Here is a 27730-nt window from a genome sequence, read left to right on the forward strand (position 1 = left end):
ACTGTACCATTTACATCCCCAGTGAGAGGCATCCTATAGGCACTCAGTGAAAGCCTGCATTTCCTAGTCTCTTCTGCTGGGGCCACTGTAGTCCAAAACAAAGCTTTCATGAATCCCCAAATGGGAAGATTTGAGTTATGCTTTTTTCCCCTAACATAATTCATAACAGGGATACTTAGATTTTTATACCTAAGGGACCAGATCTTCCAAGAACAGCAATCAGGCAAGTCTCTGTGTACTGCACAGCTCCCTACTCAAAGCTAAGTCACCCATGCACAGAAATCAGCTCACTCCTACCTTTCACAGTCAGCTGTAACCCTGAGCACCTTTAGACTTAGCCATAGTAAAGCCTATTTTTCTAACAGCTCAAAGCTCTGGAAAGTACGGTTCCTCCAATTTTAATAAAGTCCCTGCAGATTTGGCGGCATTAGTAAAACATTTGTGTTTACTAATGACAAAGAATTACAACAGGATCAGTGTTTTCAGATCAAAACTAGTAGCTATGAGCCAAGATGCTTCTACTCACAGTACAAGTTTCATGCCTCTCAGGGTTTCAGTGTCCAGCCTGAGGCCTGTGGGTCGTATGAGGCCCAGGATGGCGATGAATGCAGCCCAACACGAAATCGTAAATTTACTTAAAGCCTTTTTTCTTTTTTTGTTCATCATTTTTTGTTAGTGTTTGTGTATTTAATGTATGGCCCAAAACAACTCTTCTTCTTTCAGTGTGGCCCAAAGGCACCAAAAGGTTGGACACCCCTACTCTAGACTAATGTTTCTCAAAAATATATTATAACTTTGGTTTGACTTCAGAAATCGCCTTCCAGAAAAGGCAATAGGTCATGTACAGAATACTATCATTTTCATGGGAAGTGGGAATCAGATACAGAATTCATTTAGTTAAACACTGAAGCACAAGAAATAGCACAGCTAGAAGAAGATAAATCTACTTTCCTCACGCCGAAAGGGCTCTGAGGCTTCTTCTACTCCTTTTTGACATGGTTCCTACATGGTCCCCTAGTTGTCTTCTCTAGATTTACTAGCACTGGTCGAGATTTTAAGATATACATTTTCTAGCATGTGTATTCCTCAAGTCTGGGGTATAATCTTCTCTCTCTTTACTGATAGCAAACTGAATTGACTACCACAGTCCCAAGCTCTCATCAAGTTCATATTACTAAGATACTTCCCAGTAAGTCAGAATTAAATCCATAGTTACAATAGTTTCTCAGTGAATTGAGAAAGCAAAGTTGTTGACATAGCCAGAAAGGGATGTGTTGAATAGCTTACTTGTTATACCATAAAATCCAAAAAATTTCAGTTGAAATCTGCCATCACTGTCATATCCTGTTACTGTCACGTTGTGTAATGTTAGCAGAGACATAGCCACAAAGAAGTGGCACAGGGACTTAAAATGGAATGAGGAACTTTATTCACAATCTACCAACTACCTCGTGGAGAAAAGAGGCTCGGCAAGCTCAGATAACTTTTCCAAGGTCATATTCTTATTAAATAGCAGAGTCAAGATTCAAACTCAGATTTGTCTGACCAAAATATATGCTTATTCTACATAGAGAGACCAGCCAGGAACCGGGGGAAAATTGCTTGGGTTCAAAATCTGTTTCTTTTCTTTTCTAACGGAGAAATCTTAGCAAATTTCTTAAATTCCCTGATCCTCAGGTTCCTTATTGATAAAATAGAGTAAGTAAAAGTGCCTATCTTTTAGGACTGCTGTGTAGATTAAATGAGATAATACACAAGACGTGCTCAGAATAGTATCCCATACATAAGAATAGACAAATCAATTTATCTATCAATAGGCAAGTCCCTATATACATGTTTCCAATACACAGGCATACCTCAGAGATATTGCACGTTCAGCTCCAGACTACTGCAATAAAGCAAGTATCACAAAAAAATCACATGAAAAAAAAAATCACATGAATTTTTTGTTTCCCAGTGCACATGGAAATTACGTTTACACTATATATAGTAGTCTAGTAAGTGTGCAATAGCATTGTGTCTAAAAAACAATGTGCATGCCTTAATTAAAAATATTCTATTGCTAAAAACTGCTAACCATCGTCTGAACCTCTTGGAAAAATGGTGTCAATACACTTCCTCAACACGGGGTTATTCAAGGTTATCAAACCTTGAATTTGTGAAAAATGTATCTGTGAAAAGCAACGAAGTGAAGCACAATAAAATGAGGCACAATAAAATGTGCCGTATGCCACAGAGAGAGAGAGGTAGATATGTGTGCATGGCTCACAATATATTCTCAGAAAATAATTTTCCTTATCTTCACTCAAATGCTCTCTACCACCCTCTGCCCTCAGAGCTATGGCTATCCTTAGAAAACACGGCTTCATAATGCATAACACAATGACCCTATTCCCACAACTAGTTCTGCTTACTTTTGTTTTGTTTAAAAAAAAAAGAAAAGAAAAGAAACAAGTTAACTCTTACCTTGCCTTAAACCAGTGATTTTCAACCTTTTTAATCTCACAGCGCACATAAACTAATTACTAAAATTCTGCAGCACACCTAAAAATATATTTTTTGCCAATCTGACAAAAAAAATAGGCATACTTTGGATTCATTCACATCAGACAGCTATTGTTGTATTGGCTGTTGTAATTTTTTAATTTGACAATGTAAGTGAAAAGATGTCAGTGCCTCTCACTAAATAGTCAGGTATTGCATGTTTTAAAGATTCTTACAGCACACAGTTAAAAATTCCTACCTTAAACCATACTTCTTTGGGTAGAAACAGAAGAATGAGAAGCCCAATTAACAGAGAAATGAACTAGGGGTGTCTTAGTCAGAAAAGAATTTTCCTCTTAATATCACTTAAAAAAGTCTAAGGATGTAAATGTAATTCAAATTAATAGTTAACGGGTATATATTAAGCACATACTCCACAGGTGGTACAATATGAGCACGAGACTTAGTCTTTGCTCTCAAGGTCCTCTTAAGCTAGCAGGGGAGCGGTATGCACACTCCTAGCTCCTGGGCAGAATGTGTTAAACGTCAGGACAGAACGTCAATCAACATGCTCAGAGATCAGAACAAGGACTATCACATTTTACTGCGAGGGAACATCTGGGATTGATATAAAGGACAGTCCATGTTCTTCTCCATCTTTTAGAGACTGATAGAAGGGAAACAGCTTTTCTACTGTTGCGATTCTTGGACTTTACCAAAAATAAAAGGCAAGAGAACTTGGCAAATTCCAAGAATACAATCAAAACTGGTTATATTACTCTACTTAGCATCCCCCTGTAATACTTTCTGTTCTATTTTAAGAGTAATTTAAAAATGGGGAGGTATAAAAAAAGAAAAAAATGGATTCATAAGTACAAAAATAGAACATATTCTTATTATTTAAAAAATTGCGACAGTTTGGCAGCTCCTTAAAAAAAACATAGTTACCATATGACCTTGTAATTTCACTGGGTCTTTTAGAAAGAGTGGGATGAGAAACTGGGTTCCATGCAACTCATCCAAGCGTTCATTCAACAGTCATGTCAAGCTTGCTAAACAGAATGTGATACGCTCACACCATGCAATAGTATTAAGACATAAGAAATAATGAAGTATAGTAGTGCTCAACACAGATGAGCCTGGGAAACATTACACTAAGTGACGGAAGCCAGGCATAAAAGGCCACATATTATACGACTCCATTTATACGAAACATCCACAACAGGCAGATCAGTAGAGACAGAGAGCGGAAGAGTGGTTGCCACATGCTTTGGGGAGGACGGAATGGAGAGTGACTGCCTGATGGATATGGGGTTTCTTTTTGGGTTGAAAATGTGGAATTACACAGTGGTGACAGTCATACAACTTTGTGCATATACTGAACACACTATTGTACACTTTAAAATTGAGTTTTATGGTATGTGAATTTTATCTCAATAAAGTTGTTATTTTAAAAAAGGAATTGGGACGTTACAAAGTTGAAGCCCCACCTGCCACTCAAATCCCCACAGGTTACCAATATTAGCAGTTTAGTATGACTCCTTGTTATAATACTCTTTTCCCTCACAGTGCCTAGCAGTGGTTCTTGCACACAGCAAGCAATTTAGGCACTTGTTACACAATAACTTTGTGCAAGGACAAAATGATGCTATTTTGTTCTCTTCAGGATAATAGACATCCTTTTGTATCCCCCACCACACAAACTCATTAGTTCAGGGTCAGGCAGTGTCAGAGGTACAGTTTACTCGATATCACACGCACTAAGTGCAGTGGCAAAAAGTATAGTGCTTACTGGCTCCAATCTCACCAACCACAAGTCTGTCACTAGAAAACTCTGATACTGATGTTTGTGCAAAGAAGGGGGCACTTTGCATCTGTCCCCTTGGTTACCAAGACTACTAGAGTTTGAAATAAATGAAATTTGGTTTCGCAAGGCCATTACTTCAACAGCAAGCTTTAAGTGATTTCTAACTTGGTCAAATCCAACTTAAACAGAAGCCTTAGTCTCAAAAAAAAAAAAAAAAGACTTGCTCTAAGAACACTACAGTACGTATAATTAGTTTAGGCAATTTTACTTCAGCCTCAATGTAATGGAGAATAATTGTTCTAGTATTTTTGAAATGCTTCCTAATTTGTATCCCCTTGTTGACAGAGCAGTTTCTGTTCACGAACTCCAGTATGAAGTGCCTCCTCATTTGCAGCTAAGCTTGAAAGGAGGATGTGATATAGGAGAAGCCCTAGCTGTGCAAGGGGAAGTAAAAGAGAAGCCTGCCCCTTCCGGTCCTATGGGGAACAAAAGGGGTAGAACAGGTGAACAAAGATACAGTCTTCATTCACATACCCCCACCCCACATACACACTCCTCCTTGTCATCAAGCTAGTTTAACTCAGTGAACAGTGCAGGCTCAAAAATATTGAGATTCCATTTTTCCCAGACATAACATGAGGGGGGCTTCAGGCTACCACAGTTCATTCTTTACCTCTGTGCCAATATATGGTATGGGAGCAGGTGCTTGGTTGGAGTAGCATGAGGTGGCCAGAAAGATGAACCTGGGGCAGCGCTGCTCACTCCCTAAAGCCTGAGCGTGACAAGCAGGGTATCTAGAAGTTGCTAGGAGACTGGTGGACTGGCAGGTGTCTGTGGTTGGAGCAAAGATTCTCAGTGTACAGGGACTTTGAGACAAATGTCTAGCACCATCACCTCCATACTGGGTTCCACACATCACTCCCAAAGGACAGACAGAATTACTTGCAACTCAACACACAACTTCAGGACACACTGCCAACCAGACGATGAAGCAGAGGACATCACATATCCCCTTCTCTCTAACTCACTCTCACAGACTTAGCAAGAATTCTCATTAAGCAGTCTGTAATAGACACTAATCATCAACTATTTGCCAGACACTGTTGTAGGTTGAGGAATATCTGGAGATAAATGCAGACAAAATCCCTGCCCTGGCCAAACAAGATTTGGGGGTGGAGAAAGGGAAGTGGGAGTAACTCTGAAAGATGAAGTATTTACTCAAAGAGTTCTGCTTAGGAAGTTGAACTTTGAACAGATTCAAACAAAACTGTTTATACTGAAAAATTAAAATATTATTATGTCAGTTTTTAAAAATGGCCAAAGAGTTTTGGATGATCCACTTGCTAAGAGATTGGGAGTCTATGTGCCCTTTACCTGAACCTGAGCGGGACTGTGATCCTTTGACCAGCAGAGTATGGCAAACGTAACGCTGTGTGACTTCGAAGGCGAGATCATTGAAGAGGTCCATGAAGTTTCCATCTTGGCCACGAAGACATTTACCCTTGGAGCCCCTGAATCCCCCATTAAGAAGTCTGATTATTAGAAGCTACCATGTTGGGAGGATGCCCAGGCTACATGCCAAGGCCACTTGGAGGTTCCCTAGTCAACACACCCCAATGAGTGGAACCTTTGAGTCATCCCAGCCCTGATGACAGTGATGTGAGTGAAGACACTTCTAGATGATTCCAGTTCCTACGAGTGGAGGCACCCTTGCCATTTAAAAGTCTTCCCAGCTGAGGCCCCAGACACTGGGGAACAGAAAGAAGTCCCTGCCCTGCCCTGTCTGAAGTCCTCACCCACAGCATCTGTTAGCAAGACAAAATGGTTGTCTTATGCCACTTAAGTTTTGAGCATGCTTTATTGTGTCCAAAAATTTATCAGGAACCAAAAGTAACTGGAACAAGAGGGGAACTGTCAGAAAAGAAGATCAGTTTTAGAAAAAAATATGAAGCTATATTTTCTTTTGTTGTTTAAGCCTGGTTTGAGGGAAACTGTTATCCTATCACAAGGGACTAAACAAATTATAACACTCTTTTGATTGTTAAGAATATCTATTTTATCTATAGCTGCTATGATAGAAAATGTCTCAGCTATTTGGGAGAATCTGGGCAGTTCAAAAAGGATTTGGGCAGCCCTGACTAGTGTGGCTCAGTTGGATGGGCGCCGTCCCACACAGCAAAGGGTCGCTGGTTCAATTCCTGGTCAGGGTTGTGAAATCAGTCCCCAGTTGGGACATGTATAAGAGGCAACCAACTGATATTTCTCCCTCACATTGTTGTTTCTCTCCTTCTCTTTCTCCCTCTCTTTCCTTCTCTCTAAAAACAAATAAATAAAATCTTTTAAAAATTGTTTTTAAAAAAAGAATTTGGGCAAGACACCACATTCCTGTCTAGATTTTCAAAATGGGACCAACTTTCTCCTGATGCCATTCAGAGCTGTCCATGAACCCATTTTGCCTCTTTCCCTTGGCACATGGTACATGGTAGTTATTCAGTAACTTTGCAGAATGACTGACAGGGTCTGAGGGGCCAAGGGAGAGAGATGATATTCCAGACAAAGCAAAGGGATGGTGGTGAGTTAAGGTAATAAAGGTGGGTCCTAGGGAGAGCAGAGAGGTCACTTGAGCTTCATTTTTCATCCTTCCCCACACATACACTTTCCCTCAATGTTCATGTGCTCATATCTTTAGGCCTTTAGTTGTCCTCATTACTTGAAATATTCTTTTCCCATCTGCTTAATGAACTCTTACTTATTCTTCAAGGGCGACCCCCCACTGTCATTTTCTCTGTAGCTTTCTCTGCTACTGCCCCGCTCCAAGTAGAATTAATCACTTCATTCCACTCTCCTGCAACACTTTCCACAACCTCCAGTATAGCACAGCACTCTGCATTACATTTAATTAGTAAGTTTAATGTCTATTTTCCTCGATAAACTGTGACTACCGAAGAGTAAGGATGATTTCTATTCATTGCCTTATCTTCTGCTTGAGTATTTCTGTGCCAAACCCTAGGTCAAAAAGAAAAATTGCTGCCCCTGAGGAGCCCACCTAAGGAAAGGGAGAGATCTAAAACCACGGGCACACTGCCTTGCCACGGGAGCTGTAAAGAGGTGTGGTAGGAAGACGTGGGAAGACAATCTCTTCAGGAGGAAATCAGGAAGTGGCACCAAGTAGCTGACATTTGAGGTAGGCCTTGACACTAAATTAAAATCAAAAGACTGCCTGGGGGGAATCTATGGAATCAGAGCTAAAAGGTCTCAGAAGAGAACTGCTAAATAAGAGGAACATTTGGTCATGTCTGGTCCGTCTTGTCTCTCCCTACTGCTGGAGATTCCCTACTCAAGTTATTCCAAGTTCTCTTTTTACATTGCCCAAAGCCACTCAACCTTCCCAATTACATCAAGCATTTATATCAAAAAGCACCCATCCTTTGGACCTGGCCAGGTGCCTCAGTTGGCTGGAGCATTGTGCCATATACCGAAAGGTTGTAGGTTCAGTTCCCAGTCAGGGCACATAGCTAAGCTGTGGTTCAATCCAGTGTCAGGGTGCGTGCGGGAGGAAACTGATTGATGTTTCTCTCTCACATCAATGTCCTTCTGTCTCTCTCCCTCCCTTCCTCTCTTTCTAAAATCAATAAACATACCCTCAGGTGAGGACTTTTTTAAAAAGCACCTATTGTTTGGACAAGTCATTTAAAACCATGAGTCAGTAATACAGGAAAATGTAGTCAAATCAGTAGCAATCATAAAAATTCAAATTAAACAAGGAACTACTTTTGTATCTGTAAAATTGTCAGGTATTTTTAAAAATTATAATATCTTATACCAAAGAAGAATCAGGAAAACCAAAACTAGCCTTTCTGAGAGGCAATGTGGTATGATATATCCAAAGCCTTGCAAATACCTGCACCATTTGAAAATTAGAAATTCCATTTACAGGAATTTGTCCAAAGGATGAAAGTCTTTGCTATAAAGATCACAGCATTACTTAAAATAGTGGAAAATAGTAAACCTCATAAATGTCCAATAGTAAACAACATAAGAGATTCCAATAAATTTGGCACTGCCATAATTGTAACAGTTACCACTTAAAGGGTGCTTACAACGTGCCTGACATTATCATATTTAATACTATAGCAATTTATAAAGTACATGTAAGTGAATGTTGAGTGGGACTTTTCCACTTGCACCAGAATTGAGAGGAGGTAAGTTCCCCATAAGGTAAAGAGAGCAGTCAATAGCTTGGGCTTGGCTAATTCACGGATTCACTAAGACGCTACACTGTGAGGCCTTCTAACCCAACTGTCGCTGGTGCCCCTGCACTGCCCCTCTCCCTCCAAGGTGCATGAAAGAAGAGCAGAGAAGGGGAGGGGGACCTTGGTTCCTCTGACATAGTGGCCAGGGCTGCATTTTGGGATGGTACTCCCCCTACCCCTACAGTGGGCTCCTCGAAGAGAATCGGTTACAGAGATTAGGGGTACCACAAAAAAAAGGATAGGGGCAAGAATTTTTAAATATCATAATGCCTGGTGAAAATTTGCTCAGGCAGTTGATTTACAGATCTGCCCTCTACCGTTCTGACAAGGGGAGAGGAAATAGAGTAAGAAGGGGCAGCAATGCTGTTGCCCTGCTGTTTCGCATGGATGCGAGTCCCTTGTGTCACACAGTTCCATGGAACTGTTGGCCTTAAACTTTCTTGCCAGGTCCTACCCACGAGGGCTGTCCATTGAGCAAGTGGACCCCAGCTGTGAGGAACAGAGAGAGGGAGCAGCTGTCTTGAAAGAGACTGAAAGAACTTTATATACCAGTTTCCTCTCCAGGTCTGGAGACCATACATTTGGAAAGCATACCCTCCAAAGAACTCACAGGTGTGGGGTGTGCACACACCGGCAGTGCTAGTCAAACAACCACTAGATATCATCCAGGAAGACCCAGCAACAGCTACTTAAGAGGCACTTATCCCTGTCCCTCTCCCTCTGGACACCAGAACAACAGGAGCCTAGGAGGGAGCAGGGAAGGAGTCGTCCAGAGAGACTATATAATCTCCCACCTCCACACTCTCCAAATAAGTCAAATTTACCTATTTCCACTTCACATCCCCAGGGCCACAATTCTGATCAGTTACAGGACAAGGAAAAGCTTTCGATGAGATATACTGAAATTTTTAAATGGTGGACTTCTCTCTAACCCACACCAGAAGGTTTGGGACTCTGTTCAAAGTATCATCAGGGTATTTATCCTCTAGCAGAGGAAGGAGGCTCTGACAAGGCACACTTGGGAGCTCTGACTGCAGAAAAACAAGAGCATTCGTGTTTGCACCCCTCTGGGTTAAATTCGTTCAATTAACTGGTTAAAGTTATCATTATCTCCACTTCACAGGTGAAATTAAAGCTCTGAAAGGTCAAGACATTTGCTAATTCCACAAACCAAATGGGAGGCTTCGTGTGGATTCCAGCCCAGGCTAACCTCAGAATCCATGCCTTTTACAGTTAAACCGGAATTTCTCAATACAGGCCCCAAAGATACAACGCTGGGGATCTAGCCCACTTCAAAAAAACCTTTTTCAACATTGAGTCTTCATCTCCAGGGTGAGGGTGATCTTAAAATACACAAACCTAGTCTCCATCATCTGAATGATTATCTTACAGGTGACAAGTGCTCCTTCATTATCAGCATTTGCACTTATAATCCTGTTGATATCAAGTATTAAGTTCTTTAATATCATACAGTAATGACTAATGAGAAAAGACAGAGTGACTGCATATATAAATAACATAGTTGTAACAATTAACAGCCAAATGGCTTGCTATACAAACCCAAGTTTCACTGCAGTTTGAACACAGAAAAGAATGGGACACAGAAGAGACAGGCTCATTAGAACAAAGGGCTGAATTTGCATTCTAAGCAGCAATTTAGCTTCACCAAAACATCCACTGGTGTTAATATGAATTATATTGGTTCTGAAGTTTTAAATTTAATTTATAAATTTGTTTTGGTTTTATCATTATAGAAGAGTTGTAAGCAGATATTTATACTCCCCAATTTTTGCTTATGATCATTTTGGTTACATAATAATAACGATAATTTAATTTACCATCAAAAAACCTGAACAAATATCTGTTGAAAGTGACCTTACATTACACATGCTTGAGAAGCTCTGCCTTATGTCATTCTGCCCAAGCAGCCATTAAAAGTCGTGTCTTAGAAGACTTGGTGACACAAGGAAGTAGCTTCACTACTCTAACTTAAAGCACACAAAAGATGGTGCGTTCTTACTCTGATTTTCTAAAATATACACACATAAAAACATAAGAAAAAGAGACTAGAAAATACACTTAAATGTTAACAATTTTTATGCCATGGTGTGTTACAGGTACTCTTTATTAATATTGCTATTTTTCTAATAATCTGTTCATAATAACTTTATTACAAGAGTGAAATTGAAGTATTACCAAAAAATTCAATTTTTAATAGCCTATCCTAGGGAGGCTCCCCAAACCTGTTGCTTAAAAAAAGAAAAATCACACTTTCGGCCAGATTCCAGCTCAAACTCTTACTCCTCCCAAGAAGTGTAAATAATCCTAAAGTAGTATCTCTTCAAAACGTGAAAGCATAACGTCCTAGTCGACCAATAATGCGTTGTGCTTTAGGCGCCAGGGCCATGAGAATGAACAAAGGACAAGGTCCACTCTCGCCAGTCCGGGAGAAGCACAGCAGGGACAGCAGTCGGTCAGCGGTACTGAGGCGTAATGACACAGGAGTGTGAAGGAGGGGCTCCATGACTCATTCTGATGGGGAGGGCGGGGCAGTACCGGGCTGCTGCAATATGATGCGTGAACTGAGCCCTAATGATATATGAGGAAACAGGTGCAGAAAGGTGAGATGGCAGATTACCTAGAACTAAAATCTAAAGATAGGTATTGTGTCACAGAACTCACTAACCGCACCAGCCCAATCTCTCCTGGACTGCTGCAACACTGGCCTTTGCCATTGGTACAGCCTGCCATTATAACCCAAGCTGCTTCCCTGACGAGATCGTAAACTCAGAGGGCAACACTATGCACAGTGCAGACCCTTAATATTTACTAATGACAGTATCTTCAGAGAGACTTCTAATGGGCATCAAACTCAACACATTGTAACCTCTGTTGGTATCCAAAAAAGTATACCCATTTTTTTCCTCTAGAAAATTATATAAAAAGGTCAAAAGATCAAAACAACAGACTCATTTTTATAACCCTTACAAGAAAATCTGCTGAATAGAAAAAGCTCTTGCAAGCCTGCAGAGATCCGCCTGGCATGCTCTTCCAAAGCAAGCTAGGGGACGATAGACTGACTGCCTGTCCAAGAAAATCTTCCAAGTAAACTGCAGGGATACTTAATGATACCTAAGTGCTGTGGTTCATCAGCTGACATGAAGCTCTCAGGTGTCCCAGCTGTACAACAGAACAGGCCTGTGTTGTATAAAACAGCGAATAATTGGAAGTAACATAAATGTCTAACCTGGGGAAATGCGTACCTACGGTGTCGCATATTCACTGACATGGAATTTATAAGACTTATGTGTAGGTCTAGGATTTGGTTTAACATATCCCCGCAAAGAAACAGTAAAAGGGATACATGAAACTAATGAAGTAAAATCTTGATAACTATTTGAAACTGTGAATTGGTATACACTAGACCACTTCCTCTACTTTTGTGTATGATTGAAATTTTTTTGTATTATGTAGAAGTAAATAAAATATTCACAATGCCAGTCTGTGAAAAAAGTAGAATAAAAAGTAATAGTTTATGTGAATCATAACCATGTAAAAAATAGGCATGTTATCAACCCAATAGCAATAAGCACCCCTGAATGTCTGTGTGGGTTTCTAGATACCATTTTTTTGAAGGAAAAGAACTCTGAGGAAATAGCTAATTCTATGTCTGGATCAGGAAAGATAAGCCTGGAACATCTTGTCATACCAGATCGTAAAGAAAGTATCAAATACTGGCAAGGTTAGGGCTAAAGAACTCAGAAGACAACTTGAACAGCCTCCCACTGGCTAAAGACAGAACGATCTGATCATCCATGAAGATAACTAAACAGATTCAAACACATCAAATGTGTGTAAATGTGAGCTCATAATGACACTAAAAATACCCTCATTGATCACTTTGAAGGGTAATAAGAGATACATTCACTATTTTGACAAAGAGTAGATACATAAGAGGAAGAATCATAAAGCTGAGGGTAGGGGTAGTTGTAAAGAGTAAATGACAGTGATTTTGAAACTGCCTTGCTTATAGCTGGTGCCTGACAAGTGGCACCAAGCCTGCAACAAATCACAAGAGAGATGCTTCCACTATCACGTAAAGCGCTCGTAATCTAGCAAAGGGAGACAGACACGAGCCCAGTGCCAAACTAGAAGTGAAAAAAGTGCCATGGAAACAAGCCAAGAGACCAGCTCACTTTGGAGGGGCCTGAGCATGGGAGACATCAGCTTAAAAGGGTTCCACTTACTGGGAAGTTTTTGCATTTTAAACCATTCTCAGACATGGGCTCTAGAATCTCGCACATTGATCTTTACATCCCCTAGCACATACATATTTCCCAGGGACTAGTCAAAGTGAGAACTCCAGACAAATCCCCATGTGGTTTCATTTCCCTTCCCAGAAATCAGGAGACCTTTGAGATGTTCCTTTCAGAAAAAACCAGCTCCCTAGAACTCATAATATCTAGCTTGGGAATCCCACTTACATTCTGACTGTGTAAACTTCAGGTCTGGCCCAGATTTGAAAGGGGTGAGAAGACACCCATGCTCATGTTCAGAGTTCCTATAAACGGGTTAACGAATATAAACAAACAGACAACAGCACCCCCCCCCCATCCAAAATTAAATACCTACTCTGGGCTAGACACTGTGCTGAGATTGTTTTCACTTGTTATATCCTAGTAAATTCTCAAACTCAGTGAAGGAAGAGGTGTTGCTCCAATTTTACAGACAAGGAAGTAGGGTCAGAGAAGCAAGCCATTTGCTCAAGGGCACAAAGGTCCTTGAAACACTAAGACAGGTCTTTTGAAGACATACAATGTACACACATATATTGAATGTAAACTGTAACTGAAAAATAAAGTTTAAAAAAGCAAAAAATGAAACAAAACAAAAAACACAATGTCCACATACCACTGACATTTCACATGGAAGCAATGGCTATCTGAGAGGCAAAGACTCAGGGTGATGCACTTCATGAATAAATGTCATCCTACCATCTAAGACCTTTTATAGACTATCCCCCTCAGCTCTCCACTTACTTTTCAAACCTCTTTTTGATTTCTACCATGGACTCCTCCACTCTGGATGGATTTTCACGACCCCACAAATCCCATGTGTGCTGACTGCTCCTTTGCCGCTTGCATTGCCTTCTTTCTTTCTAAGCACTAATTTCTGGAGTCCAGCTGACACCCCCACTGCCCACCCCAGGACCCCCTTCTGTTTTTGTCCCATGCTCAGATCTCTTGCCTCCGCGAAGGTCACTGCCTGAATAAACCACATCACTTGGTGTAAGGGCACCACTATTTCACATCGATACTTCTGGTCTACCTAGCTTGCAAATTCCTCGAAGGCAGGGTTGAATACTGACGTATTTATTCCCTTCAGAAGGGAAAGGATACAAAATAAAGGCTTGTCAACGTTAATTTGGATGCAGGCAATAGCCTGCTCTGGAACCTATGTTCCTCAGCACATCTCATAAATTTGAGGCTATTACATCCCATTATTCCCTTCTAGCTAGAGAAAGGCCAGCTAGAGATAAACAGCAACATCAAAGTCATTTCATTGAGCAAAGCAGCAGGCAAGTGTTCCCGCTTTGTACAACTCTACTGCCTCTGGTCCTTAGATATCCCTGAGAGAACATTCCATTACCATTAAGGCTGTGAACATTCCATCCTGTTTTTTCCCTTGGATTAGAAATATTAGCAGGGCCAAGTACTAATCCTTAGCAAATAAAGAGATTGCTATTTTAAAAATTGTGGTAAAATACAGAAAACATAAAATTTACCATCTTAGACATTTTTTTTTCAGTGTACAGTTTGGTGGCATTAAGTATTCATATTTTTGTGCTACTATCATTAACATCTGTCTCAAGAACTCTTTTCAGGTTGCAAAACAGAAACTCCGCACCCATTTAACAGTAACTCCCCATTCTCCCCTTTCCACCAGGCCCTGGCAACCACCATTCTACTTCCTGTCTCTGTGAATCTGAGTCCTCTCCACCCTGGCGGGATAGTTTAATGGGTTAGAGCGTTGTCCTGATGTGCCAAGGCGGTAGGTTCCATCTCTGGTCAGGGCACATACAAGAAGCAACAAAAACCTGCATAAATAAGTGGAACAACAAATCAGTGTTTCTCTCTCAAATGAATAAATTAAAAAAAAAGAAAAAAGAATTTTCCTCTAGGTGCCTCATATAAATAAAATCATTTTTTTATTGGCTTATTTTACCTAGCTAAGTGTCATTAAGGTTCATCCATGTTGTGGCATGTCCATGTGTCAACATTTCCTTCCTTTTAAAGGTTGAATAATGTCCCATTGTATGTATATACTACATTTTGTTTATTCATTCATCTGTTGGTAGACACGTGACTTGCTTCCAAATGAGAAATTCTGATCCAATGCTTGTCACAAGAAGCTCAGGAGACTGGCCCTGGGTTAAAGCAGTTTCTTTGATGTTGTGAATACAAAGAACCAATCCAGTGATTAGGACTACAGAGCAGAAAGCTGCTAAAAGGAATTTCCATCTGGTTATCTGTCCCAAGATCTGGAGCCAGATAGAACATTTATTTAAGTACTCAAATAGCCTGCTGGAATAAAGCCCTGACTGCCTAGGAAGGTCTAGAAATGATCTTGAACTCACTGTAATTTTTTTAATTTTAAAGTATATTTTATTGATTATGTTATTACAGTTGTCCCTGTTATCCCCCTCTGCCCTGCACCCCCCTCCCACCAGTTTTCCCCCTCCCAGTTCATGTCCATGGGTCATACATATAAGTTCTTTGGCTTCTACATTTCCCATGCTATTCTTACACTCCCCCTGTCTATTTCGTACTGACTTTATGCTTCTTATTCTCTGTACTTTCCACCCCGCTCTCTCCTCCTTTCCCTCCCCATTGATAACCTTCCATGTGATCTCCATTTCTGTGACTCTGTTCTTGGTCTAGCTGTTTGCTTAGTTTTGTTTTGTTTTGTTTTTTAGGTTCAGTTGTTGATAGTTGTGAGTCTGTTGTCATTTTACTGTTCATAGTTTTGATCTTCTTTTTCTTAAATAAGTCCCTTTAACATTTCATATAATAAGAACTTGGTGATGATGAACTCCTTTAACTTGACCTTAACTGGGAAGCACTTTATCTGCCCTTCTATTCTAAATGATGGCTTTGTTGGATAGAGTAATCTAGGTGGTACGTCACCGCCTTTCATGACTTGGAATACTTCTTTCCAGCCCCTTCTTGCCTGCAAGGTTTCCTTTGAGAAATCAGCTGACAGTCTTTGGGAACTCCTTTGTAGGTAACTGTCTCCTTTCCTCTTGCTGCTTTTAAGATTCTCTCCTTATCTTTAATTTTGGGTAATTATGATGTGCCTTGGTGTGTGATTCCTTGGGTCCAACTTCTTTGGGACTCTCTGAGCTTCCTGGACTTCCTGAAGTCTATTTCCTTTGCCAGATTAGGGAAGTTCTCCTTCACTATGTTTTCAAGTAAGTTTCAATTCCTTGCTGTTCCTCTTCTCCTTCTGGCATCCCTATGATTTGGATGTTGAAATGGTTGAAGTTGTCCCAGAGGTTCCTAAGCCTATCCTCATTTTTTTGAATTCTTGTTTCTTTATTATGTTCTGGTTGAATGATTATTTCTTCCTTCTGCTCCAAATTGTTGATTTGAGTCCAGGTTTCCTTCCCTTCACTGTTGGTTCCCTGTACATTTTTCTGTATTTCACTTTGCACAGCATTCACTTAGTCCTCTATTTTGCAACCATACTGAGCCATTTCTGTGAGCAACCTGATCACCAGTGTTTTGAACTCTGCATCTTTTGCTATCTCTTGCTAGGTTGGCTATCTCTTTGTTGCTTGGTTGTTATTCTGGAGTTTAGATCTGTTCTTTCATTTGGGCCATATTTCTTTGTCTTGGCACTCTAGTTTACCTTGTAAGGGGTGGAGCCTTAAGTATTTGCCAGGGCGGGGCAACCCATGTAGCTGTGTTGTGGCACTGTATGGGGGACAGCAGTCAGAGAGGGAACAATGCTGCTTGACTTGGCTCTCTGCTGGCTTTCAGTCACTTGCCCCGCTACACACAAGCAAGTTAGGCCCTTCTGGTGCTTATTCCTGGGTGGGTGGGTTTGTATATATTCTAGGACCCTGTGGGTCTCTCCAATGGACTCTACTGTGATGCTGGGAGTTTATTCTGCTGACACAACCCCCTCAGGTTTATACAGGCAGAGGTTTTGGGGCTTTCTTTTCCTATGCTAGAATCCTGGGTTGTGCAGTCTGTCTCATTTCCCAGTTGTTTCTCTGGGTTCATCCTCATGCAAATGTGGGACCACCTGGTCCTCCAGCTGCTGCCTTGCCATGTGTCCTGTCTGCCCTGGCTGCCTATCTCCACCCCTCCTACCAGCCTGGATGAATGTTTCTTCTTTAACTCCTTGGTTGTCGGACTTCCATACAGTTCTATTTTCTGATAGTTCTGGTTGCTTTGTGTTTTTAAATTTGTTGTCCTTCTTTTGGTTGTGCAAGGAGGCAAAGTGTATCTACCTATGCCTCCATCTTGGCTGGAAGTCCACTAAGTGTCTATAGACCACCCTCTCTGCCCTCTCCAGCATTATTGAGATATAACTGACATATAACATTATGTAAATTTAAGGTATACAACATGTTGATACACTTATATATTGCATTATGATTATCACTGTAGCATTAGATAACAGCTCCACTGCATCACATAATTACCATTTCCTTTTCTGGGTGAGAACATTTAAGAGCTACTCTATTAGCAATTTTCAAGTATGCAATATAGTACTGCTAACTATAATCACAATGCTGTACATTCAGTCTCTAGAACTTACTCATTTTCTAACTGGAAGTCTGCACCCTTTGATCAACAACTACTTAATTCCCTACTTATTTCTATAAGTTTGGTTTTTTCAGATTCCACTTACAAGTGATACTAAGCAGTATTTATCTTTCTCTATCTGATTTATTTCAATTAGCATAATGCCTTCAAGGTCCTTCCATGTTGTTGCAAACAGCAGAATTTGTTTCTTTTTCATGGCTGAATAATATTCTATTGTGTGTATATTAAAATACATATATATCTTATATATGTATAACACACATACATCTTCTTTCTCCTTTTATCCAGTGTCTGTCAATTGACAATACAATCCATTGTCCGCCAATACAGTTCACCAATATAATCTTGGCTATTGTGAATAATGCTGCAATGAACATTGGGGTGCATATATCTGGGATATCCTGTTTTAATTTCCTTTGGATATAAATCCAGAAGTGCAATTTATAGATCATATGATAGTTCTATTTTTATTTTTTAATTTTTTTTTGCAGAATCTCTATAGTGTTTAATGAATTAAAAGACAAGCTAGAGACCGCAAGAAAATATTTGCAAACCACATATTTGACAAGGACTGGTATGTTGAGCACAGAAAGAATGCTCAATTGAGTCAATAGTAGAAAAACACAATTTGTATAGAAAATGGTCAAAAGACTTGGAGACATTTGACCAAAGAGGATACACAGATGGCAAGAATCATATGAAAACATGTTCATTATCATTATTCATAAGGGAAATGTAGTACAGTGACTTGGAGGGCAAGAGGAGGGGGTAGAGGGAGGTGGAGGATGGTATAGAGGGGCTAAATGGTGATACAGGGAGACTTGACTTGGGTGGTGAACACACAACACAGTGTACAGATGGCGTGCTGTGGAATTGTGTGCTTGAAGCCTGTATAATTTGGTTAACCAGTGCCACTCCAATAAATTCAATACAAAGGAAAAAAATCCAGTGGGTGAATGATTAAAAATATGAGTTCAGAAAAAGTCCAGCCATTATTAATATAAGGAAAACAGTTTGCACAACACTGATGTAACCTGGCAGCCAAGGAGAGTGGAGTGGAATGCAAATGCATGAACGATGACGACTTCATTATACTAGTCAGCAGGGGCAGTAGACACTGTTGAGTGAGCACGTGTACTGTATGGCCATCGCATTCAAAATGACTGAGCAGGTACAGCAATGAATCTGCAACAAATTTTGTGTTAAGCATGACCATTTCTCTGTGGAAACTATTCAGATGATTCAGAAGGCTGCAACTATGGGCAACTGGTGATTGGCAGCTTCATCATGACAACATGCCCTCTCATGCATCACATCTCATGCAGAGTTTTTTGATGAAACATCCAATCACCCAGGTGAGTCAGCCCTCCTACAGTCCAGATTTGGCACCCTGAAACTTCTGGCTTTTCCCAAAACTAAAGTCACCTTTGAAAGGGAAGAGATTTCAGACCATTGATGAGATTCAGGAAAACATAATGGGGCAGCTGATGGCGATTAGGAGAACTGTGTGAAGTCCCAAAGTGCCTACTTTGAAAGGGTTGGAAGTGTCATCTCCAAAGGTTCCATACCACAGGAATCCATTTATATATCACTCTTGAAATGACAAAATTACTAGAGTGGAGAACAGATCAGTGGTTCCCATGGGTTGAGGATGTGGTGGAAGTGGGATGGTAACTATAAAGTGGCAGCAGGAGGGATTATGTGGTGATGGAAATGTCTTGTTTCTTGACTGTATCACTGTCAATATTCTACTGTGACACTCTGCTGTAGTTTTTCAAGGTGTTAGCATTAAGAAAAACTGGAAAAGAGTATGTGGTATTTCTCTTTACTATTTCTTAAAACTAGATATGCATCTACAATTATCTTAAAATAAAGAGTTTAATTTAAAAAAAAGCTCAGGCTTTGGGACAAAGCTAGATGATGCTGGGCAACTTATTTTCCTTTCCATAGGGCTAAACAGATTAAATGAAGAGATCAATGGCCTAAGCATAGTGCCTGACATGGGGTAGATGCTCAACAGATGGCTATTAAAATGCTGACTGTAAGAGTCATGATGGTGGTGCGGGGGGAGGGTACAGAAAAGGACCTTTGGATAATAGCACTAATGGGTTTTGATGAAAGACTAGATGTGGGATAGCAGGTGTCAGGGAGTCAAGGGCGATTCCTAAGTTTCTCACTTGAGCCACTGGGTGGTCACTGGCACCATTTACTGAGCACACGCAGGGTAAAGGAATAAAGAAGAGTTTTGGGTGTGGTGAGTTTGTGTTGACTGGGAGACATCCAGGTACAGATGTCCAGTTAACAACTGCATATGCAAGTCTGGAGTTCAGAACACAACTGTAAGATGGAAATTTAACTGGATAATGACCGGCATGCAAATGATCACTGAAGCCAGGAGAATGGATAATCTCCAAGGAAGAAAAAGGAGCCTAGAGCATAGCCTCTGTGACTATAAAGGAGCCTCAACCTGTCAGTATTGGGTAAAAGAGGGTCAAGCTAGCAAAGGAGGCTCATGCCAGAAAAGGAGAAAATCCAGGAATATTTGGTATCACTCTGGATAAAAGAAACATGTTTCAAGAAAAAGTGAGTGGCCCACTATGACCAAGTAGTGAAGAGAGAATTTAACATGAGAAACGAAAAATAAGCCTCTGACTCAGTGACCAGTGTGTCACTGGTACCCTTCTGAGTGTAGCTCTGGTGAAATGACAAAGTAGGTTTCAGATTGGAGCTAACTGAGAAGAAGGTGGAAGAAGTGGAGACATAATATAAACCACCATTAACAAATTTAACCCTAAAGAAAAAAAATGAAGCACAGGGGAAAGGAAGGAGTGTGATACGAAGGAGAGTTTTGTTAAAAGCAAGTAAGTTCAGCTATTAATGAAAAGGAATAGGTAGAGGAAAAGCATGATCTCAATAGCTGGAGAGGATATGACCCAGAGTACAAGTGGCGGGATTAGCTCAGTTAGAAGGGGCTCCACATCTACTCTAAGAAGAAGGGGAAATGCAAGGAACCATGCAGATGCACATGCATGTGGAAATCTGGTCACAGTGTGTGCAGACAGCTGCTCCCTGGTAGCTTCAATTTTCTTTGTGAAAGAGAAGGCAAAGCCATCTGTTAAGACTGAAAGGCTGGCTTAATTTTTATTCCCAGCATGAAATTCAGTGCCTTAGACATCTATATTTAATAAATAAATGTATATAATAAATAAAATAAAAGCAAACAATTAGTTTCCTTAATTCAGTTGTTCATTAGACTCTATACTCAACTTTTTCCAAGCTAGCCACTAGGGGGCATTACTGCTGCCAATCTTTTCCCCTAAATCTTTTAACATCCTGCAATAGAACAACTACAGAGCAGTGTATGCCATAATACATGTTCATTTTTTTCACAGTGTAAAATTTTCATATTTAGAATTAACCTGCTGGACTCCATTTTTAAAAAATTATTATTTATATTTTAGAGAGAGAAGGGAGGGAAAAAGAGGAGGAGAGTAACATCCATGTGTGAGGATGTGTGAGAGAAACATCTGTCAGTTGCCTTTCACATTTCCCCCAACTGGGGACCTGGTCCACAACACAGGAATGTGCCCTGACTAGGAATCCATCCAGCAACCTTTTGGTTTGCAGGCTGGCACTCAATCCACTGAGCCACACCTGCCAAGGCTGGACTCAGTTTAGGTGACCCCAATGTTGTTGGCAACATGCAAAGCATCATACTCGGGAGCCAGTCAAACATATGCATTCTTCTCTCCTTCAGGCCTGATCAGGGTGTTGACCTTGACCACGTTAATGTCACAGAGCTTCTTCACAGCCTGTTGGATCTGGTGCTTGTTGGCCTTGGCACCCACAACGAACTCGGGTGTATTGTTGCCTTCTGTCTTCTTCACAGCTGACTGGGTGGTTAGAGGGAACAGGATGATGGCATGGTGGTCAGGCTTGTCCTCCTGGGGGCGCTCTTCCGAGGATATTTGGGTTGCCTTTTCCACTGCAGTGTCTCGGGCACTGGAAGGTGGGTGACATAGGATCTTTTTTGTGGCTGAGGATGCTTTTCAGCACTGTTTTGCTTACCTTCAAAACCTTTGCTTTGGCTTCAGCTCTGGGAGGGGCAGGGGCTTCCTCCTTCACTTTCCATGCCACCTTTGTGAAAGGCCATAATATATGTTTTTCCTCAAGAAAATGTGTCAGCTTTACATACATGTATATGTGTGTGTGCACACGCACACATGTGTGCACGACTGCGGCAGGATGGGAGGGCTGCTCTTTCCACCAGCCTCCCGCTGCAATCAAATCATGATGCCCCAGAGGCAGTACTTACCATTTTGCGGAGGTCACTTTTTGTAATTCCTCCAGGGCACACAGCAAATTCCAAATAGATCTTTTACACTTTCTTATGATTAATAAATTACAAGAGATGGATGAAAAAAGTCTCTAAAGCTAATCCTTGGTCACATTTGCCATAGCTTCTTTAAAATTGTTTTTTTCCCCTATACTTCCTCTCCCCCTCCCCCAATTAAATGAGGTAGGTTTGTTAGATTAATTTTAAATCGTTGTGATCTATTTCTATAAATCCTCACCCAAGGATAGGTTTATTGATTTTAGAGAGAGAAGAAGGAAGAGAGAGAGAAACATTGATGTGAGAGAAACATCTCTCTGTTGCCTCCCTAGCGCACATCCTAGGTGTGTGCCCCATCCAGGGATCAGACCCTCAGGCTTTCGGTGGGTGGGGCAATGCTCCAACCAACTAAAACACCCAGCAAGGGCAGTTGTAATCCAGTTCATAAACTGCTTTTGTCCATTTCAGATGCTTGATACATTTTTTCTTGTTCCTCTTCCCTTCTTTTATTTATTTTTTATTTTATAAATTATTGGGGTGACATTGGTTAATAGAGTCATGTAGGTTTCAAGTGTACATTTCTGTGATACATGACCTGTATACTGCATTGTGTGCCCAACACCCAAAGTCCAATCATCTTCTGTCACCAGATATTTGTCCCTGTTTACCATTTACTACCTGGATATATTTTTACAGTGGAGATTTATCAATCTATAATACAACATGGCTATTCATATTAATGTATAACAGAATAAGCAGCTTATTTTTTGGTGTGGTATTTAGCAATAGGGCTGGAAAATACTTCCTTCCTAGTTTGGTTTTAACACACTTGGGCCTCTAATGAACAGTGGGAACTGGCAGAATTTTAACTTAAAACAGGGTGCAGAAATTTTCAATACCCTAAAAGAAAAGATGTTAAAGCAGACAGTTCCTCAAGAGTTTAGGGTTACACAGATCAGCTCAGTTTCAACTAAAGGAAACGAGCTTCCACAGTAGGGGAGACTTCCAGTCATACCAATGGAACACATCACACTCTAGCCTGAGAAAAGCTGTTAGTTTGGTCAGATGCCTTATGGCCTGGAGCTGTGGGGAAGATGGGAAGGAGGCTGAGGTCATCGGATGACTGCAGGGTGTCACATATGTGCAGGCATACCTCAGAGATAATGCAGGTCTGGTTCCAGACCACCACAACAAAGCCAGTATCACAATAAAGTGAGTTGCAGTAAAGGGAGATGCAATGTTTGCGCTGGTAAAGGATCTTGCCTTCCATTTGTAAAAAACGCAACACCTGCGTAGTACAACAGAGCAAAGTGCAATAAAAAGAGGTATGCTTGTGCTTCAGTTCCATGAAAAGGGTGCTTAACCCCAAAGTGTCCAACTTGGTTATTTGAACTAAAGTTTTGTGGGGAACATACATACTCATGGGTCACAAGAAGAGTCTGGGTGAGAGTTGAAGTAGTCATCAGTGAAATGTAGATACAGTATCACATTGTTTGCAAACTGTTTCAAAAACAAAGTTTCAAGGTTCTTTTGGTTCTTGTTCTAATTTGACAATTACGAGTCACATTTTTAGTACATACTCTATTCTACAAGCTGTTTTGGTATTCCACTTTTATTGATAGTTTTCAGAAGCTCTTTGGGGCCAAAGATTTTTATTTTTAAAATATTTTTAAGAACATTAATAACAAATTACTGTTCCCTAACCTAATAGAAAAGTTAACCTTTTCTAATGAACTGTACCACCTTGAAGAGCAGAAAAGTTTCTTTCTCAGTAATATAATTCTTTGGCTACATGGACAGCCCTAAAATGAGCTCTAACACTGACATCATTTCCACATCCTTACTGTATTTTCAATCTATGTCCTCTTTCAGAAGACCTGTGCTAAATCCTTATATTCACAACCCCCTCACCACCCGGCAAATGATCCAAATAAGAGCCTGATTTCATTTACATACACACACACTCGCACTCCCCAACAACAACACTTCCTTTAAAAAGCAGAATGTCACTTCCTCAATCCAGAGGCCAGAAGTCCTTTGGCTCTGATGGGGGAGCCAAGACAGGAAACTCGGGTAAGCTTCTGCCTCTCCCCCCGTGGCGCGCGCGGTGCCGCGGACGGAGGGCAGGGTCTGTTCGGCGCTCCCTCGATGCACTGCAGCTGGAGGGCAACGGCTCCCTTCCAGGCTTGGGGAATGATCCCAGAGTCCCGCACCAGGAGTCAGTTTAACAAGGGCATTTCATCAGAAGTGAAGGGGGAAAGGATGAAAGACCTTGACACCTTTTAGCGACCTTATTTCCAAACCCCTGCGAGTAGCCCAGGGCCGATTTCAGCCCAATCTCAGTGACTGACCCCGCCGGACAAGGCATCTTCTAGTTTGGGGGTGGGGCCAGACGGCCCTGCTCACCACTCGTCCCCGGACTGGACCGCTCGCCCCTCGATGGGGCCCGTTTCTCCCCCAGGAGGGAGAGGGCGTCCCAGCAATTTCAGTAAACACTGTCGGTGAGCAGCACCTGGCAACGGCGAGCCTCGATCGCTGCCGACCCCAGGACCGCACAACACAAACCCCGGGCCGGTTACAGCGAACCAAACTGCAGTGTCACCATGGAGGGCTGGGGTTGGGGGTGTGTGTGAGAGGCGGACGGAAGAAAGGGAAAGAAGGGGGACAAACAAATGAGTCACGAAATACAAGGGCTGCACATGCCGCTGACGCCGCCCGTGATGCAGAGGCTGCGGACTGAAAGGAAGCAGGCGGCCGCCCGAGGGGCGGGCAGAGAACGGGAAGGGGGAAAGGGTGCGCGGCACCTCGCCCTTTGTGGGGCCGGGCTGCGCGGCCCCGGAGCGCAGGCCCCCCTCTCCCGCCCGCGCCCCCGCCCCCGCGGGCGGAGGCCGTGCGGGGTTACACTCTGCCCCCCCGGCCCCGGGAACCAACTCTGTCGCTCTCCAAAAACAATCAATACAAACTTCAATCCTGTGTGTAGTTTCCAAGGAGGCTGGCAGCCGAGGCGCCGCCGCCGCGCCCGCCCGGCGGGGAGAGAACGGCAGCCTCCACCTGCCGCCCCGCCCGCCCCGCCCCTGCGCGGCGCACCTGTGACAGGTGTGCAGGTGCCCCGCACAGACCCGAGCCGCGGGGCGCGCCAGACGCTCCCGGTCCCCCCGGAGGTCGGCGGCCGGCCCTCCGCGTCCGCACGACCCCCTCCCGGAGCCCCCAGCCGCGCGTCAGGCCGCGGGGCGCCCCCGGCCCGCGCCCCCCGCGGCCGCGCCCGCTGGCCGCCCGCACTCACATAGCGCCTCAACTTCTTCTCGGGGGGCGATTTTCTCAGCCAGCCGGTGCACACAACGTCGCCGCCGCCGCTCATGCTGCCGGCCGCTCGGAGCCCGTCGCGGGGTCGGACGGACAAGGGCGCGGGCGCGAGCCTCTGGGTCAGCGGGCCGGCGGTGCGCAGCTCGCGAGGGAGGGGAGGGGCCGGGGCGGCCGGCGGGGCGAGGACGAGGCGGCGCGGACCCGGCTGCCGCGCGCTCGCACGCCCGCTCTCCCCGCGCGCGCGCGCACCCGCCTCGCGGCCGCGGAGGGGGCGCCACGGCAGGAAGAGCGGTGCGCGCTCGCCACGCCCACAGCCCGCCGCGCCCCCCGGCGGGCCGCGCTGCGAGGCGCAAACAGCCCCTGGCGTCTTTGCACCCGAGAGGCCGGGGTTCGCCGGGACGCCGACGCCTGCGGCCGGCCGCGTCCTCCCACCCCGCGTTGCTTTTTTCCCGAGGCCTCCAGCAGTTCGCGGGGGCGGCGGCCGCGCCGCCGGTGGGATTGGGGGTGGGGTGAAGGGAAGGGGCAACGCGCCCTTGGGCGCGAATCGATTTTTCACAGAGGGTCGTCAGGAAGGGACCCGAGGGCTGCTCGAGTTTCCTATCCATTCCCAGAGTTTCAGGTTTCAGTGGGTTAGGTTCTCGCTGAAATTAGTGATCCGCTTTCCAGCAAGAGTTTAACTCTCGCACCCCTTGGTGGGAGAAGGAAAAAAGAAAACAGACTACTATGTGCTGGGCGCTTTTTCATTCCCTGTTTACATGATCCTCTTGAGGAATCTACAAACCGGGCGGGCAGTATCATTCCCACTTTACAAATAGCTTAAAGTCCCCAAACCTGTGTGATGCAGAGCCAAGTTTCTAATTTTGGGGGGGTGGTGGTGGAGGTGGCCCTGCTCATCTGCTTTTTAAAGTGGGAAAATTGCTCTAGTGTGTGCAGATCACCTTGGGGGCCCCTTACTACCAGCAATTAAAGTCCAGCTGGCTCCTCCGCTGGCTCCTCCACTGCCTCTGGGAAATACAACTCTGTAAAAGAAAATTCACATGGTTTTTCAGAACCGAGGAAGCAAAATGAGTCCATGTGTTTCGGAGTAAATCGTAAGGCAAGGTGGTGTAGAATAAGAAATGGGGGTCAAAATTCCCAGTATTCCAATTCATTGACACAGATTATGAGGCCTCTCTGGCGTTCATTGAAAGTTGCGGTGTATTGGTACCTCTCATTGCATCTTGGTGAGGTTTATCTGAGATGAAGTACGTGGAAGCACACTCTAGACAACCCCACATTTCAGGGGGAGGCCGGAAGGAAAAAAAAAACCCTTTGGTAAGGGCTCTTTTCCACTCACACAGTACCTTTACAAGCAATATCAAAAGGTAGGTCCTCCCTCCAACTTCTTTGAGAAGTGGAGAGTAATCCACGCTATCAGTAAGAAGTGTACTGCCAGCAAGTGAGTGGGAGAGACAGCATCTTGCACTCCCAAGACGACTTTAGACTAAGGCTATTTTGTTCATTTCCCTGTCTTTTTGCAGCAAAGATAGTTGTTTCAAGCATTTGGACATCCATCTGGTTTTACAGATCTTGGCTGGGTTGGGAAAAGTTCAATCGGTTTGTAAAGGCTAATCATTTACTATATGTGTAGCTCTTCTAGACACTCTGGGAGGCTTAGATCAGCTCCTCTTTACCCCGTTTCACTGACTTTCTACACTGTTCAGTGTGCTGCTGGACTGAACGTAAAGCCAGAACTGCCAGGCTACAACAGCTGGGGCCAGGTCTCTCCTAGCCTTCCAAGTTAGGGACCCTGAAGCCACATACAAGGACCACCACCCAAATTACCGCAATTTTGTCCTCTGGCTTTGGCTTTAAGCACCTTAAAAAGCTGTGCGACAAATATCAAAATACTCAAGTCTGCCAAATCAGTCCGGAGGCGGTGACTCTCCACCAAAATAAAGTAACTTCTGACTTCATTCCCATCTGAGTCATGGTGCCAGGTCCCGGGGATTGCAGACTCAGAAAAATCTTCATGGTTTGTTTGCAGCTTCCCTAACTTTCTTATGACTAGGCTGCCAGCACCCACTCAAGCAGCACATAGAGGGCAGAACTGCTGCTGGAGTCCCTGGCTGCACCCTGGTGTGGCTCCAGTCTTCTGAGTCTGAGGTGCGTGCCAGGCCTGGAAACAGCCCTCGGACAGAACGTTCCTGTCTGGGTCTTTACTAAGTCCTCTCCACTCCTTAATTTTTTTTTTTTTTTTTTTTTTTTTTTTTTTTTTTTTTTAAATGCTGCTGGCCTTTGGCTGGGGAGAAATGGAAAACAAATAGAGTGATTTATTTACATAGAGCTAAGCGCCATCTATCGGAGTCAGTTGGGATGACGCCCCCACCTCCAACCTGCGAGGACATGCACCACTGGTCTATAATTTAGGCAATTTTGATTTTAAAGACCACAGTATTTCCTGGAGGAATTAATGACTGGCTGTGAGGAGGGTTTTGGGTCATTAATTGTATACTCATTAAATCCTCAGGAAATGACCATCTTAAAGGGAGGGTTTCTCTGGAGGGAGCAGAAATTAGAGAAATGAACACCTGGGAGGAAAGCACAGGAACCACGTTTCGCTCCCCCACCCCCAAAGCCTCAGTTCTAAACGGTGCACTGTGGCTTTGAGTTTCATCAGCGACAGCCTGCATCCGTGCCTGTCTGGGAGTTGAGGGTTGTGGTGAGTGGCAGG

General features: G+C 43.1%; 1 protein-coding gene and 1 pseudogene across 1 annotated transcript in view; both read right to left on the minus strand.

Annotated features, from left to right (window-relative positions):
* LOC112315894 (large ribosomal subunit protein P2 pseudogene) overlaps nucleotides 1–5759 on the minus strand; it is a 29706-nt pseudogene extending 23947 nt beyond the window's left edge.
* The window catches only part of GAB2 (GRB2 associated binding protein 2), a 177746-nt gene extending 152482 nt beyond the window's left edge, over nucleotides 1–25264 (minus strand). Inside the window, exon 1 of the mRNA XM_053925359.2 lies at nucleotides 24998–25264. Coding sequence (XP_053781334.1) covers nucleotides 24998–25072 — 75 coding nt within the window. The 5' untranslated portion in view covers nucleotides 25073–25264. The remainder of the gene's footprint in view (nucleotides 1–24997) is intronic.
* Nucleotides 25265–27730: the final 2466 nt, after the last annotated feature.

Source organism: Desmodus rotundus, chromosome 5 (assembly GCF_022682495.2).
Source record: "Desmodus rotundus isolate HL8 chromosome 5, HLdesRot8A.1, whole genome shotgun sequence".
NCBI classification, from domain to species: domain Eukaryota; kingdom Metazoa; phylum Chordata; class Mammalia; order Chiroptera; family Phyllostomidae; genus Desmodus; species Desmodus rotundus.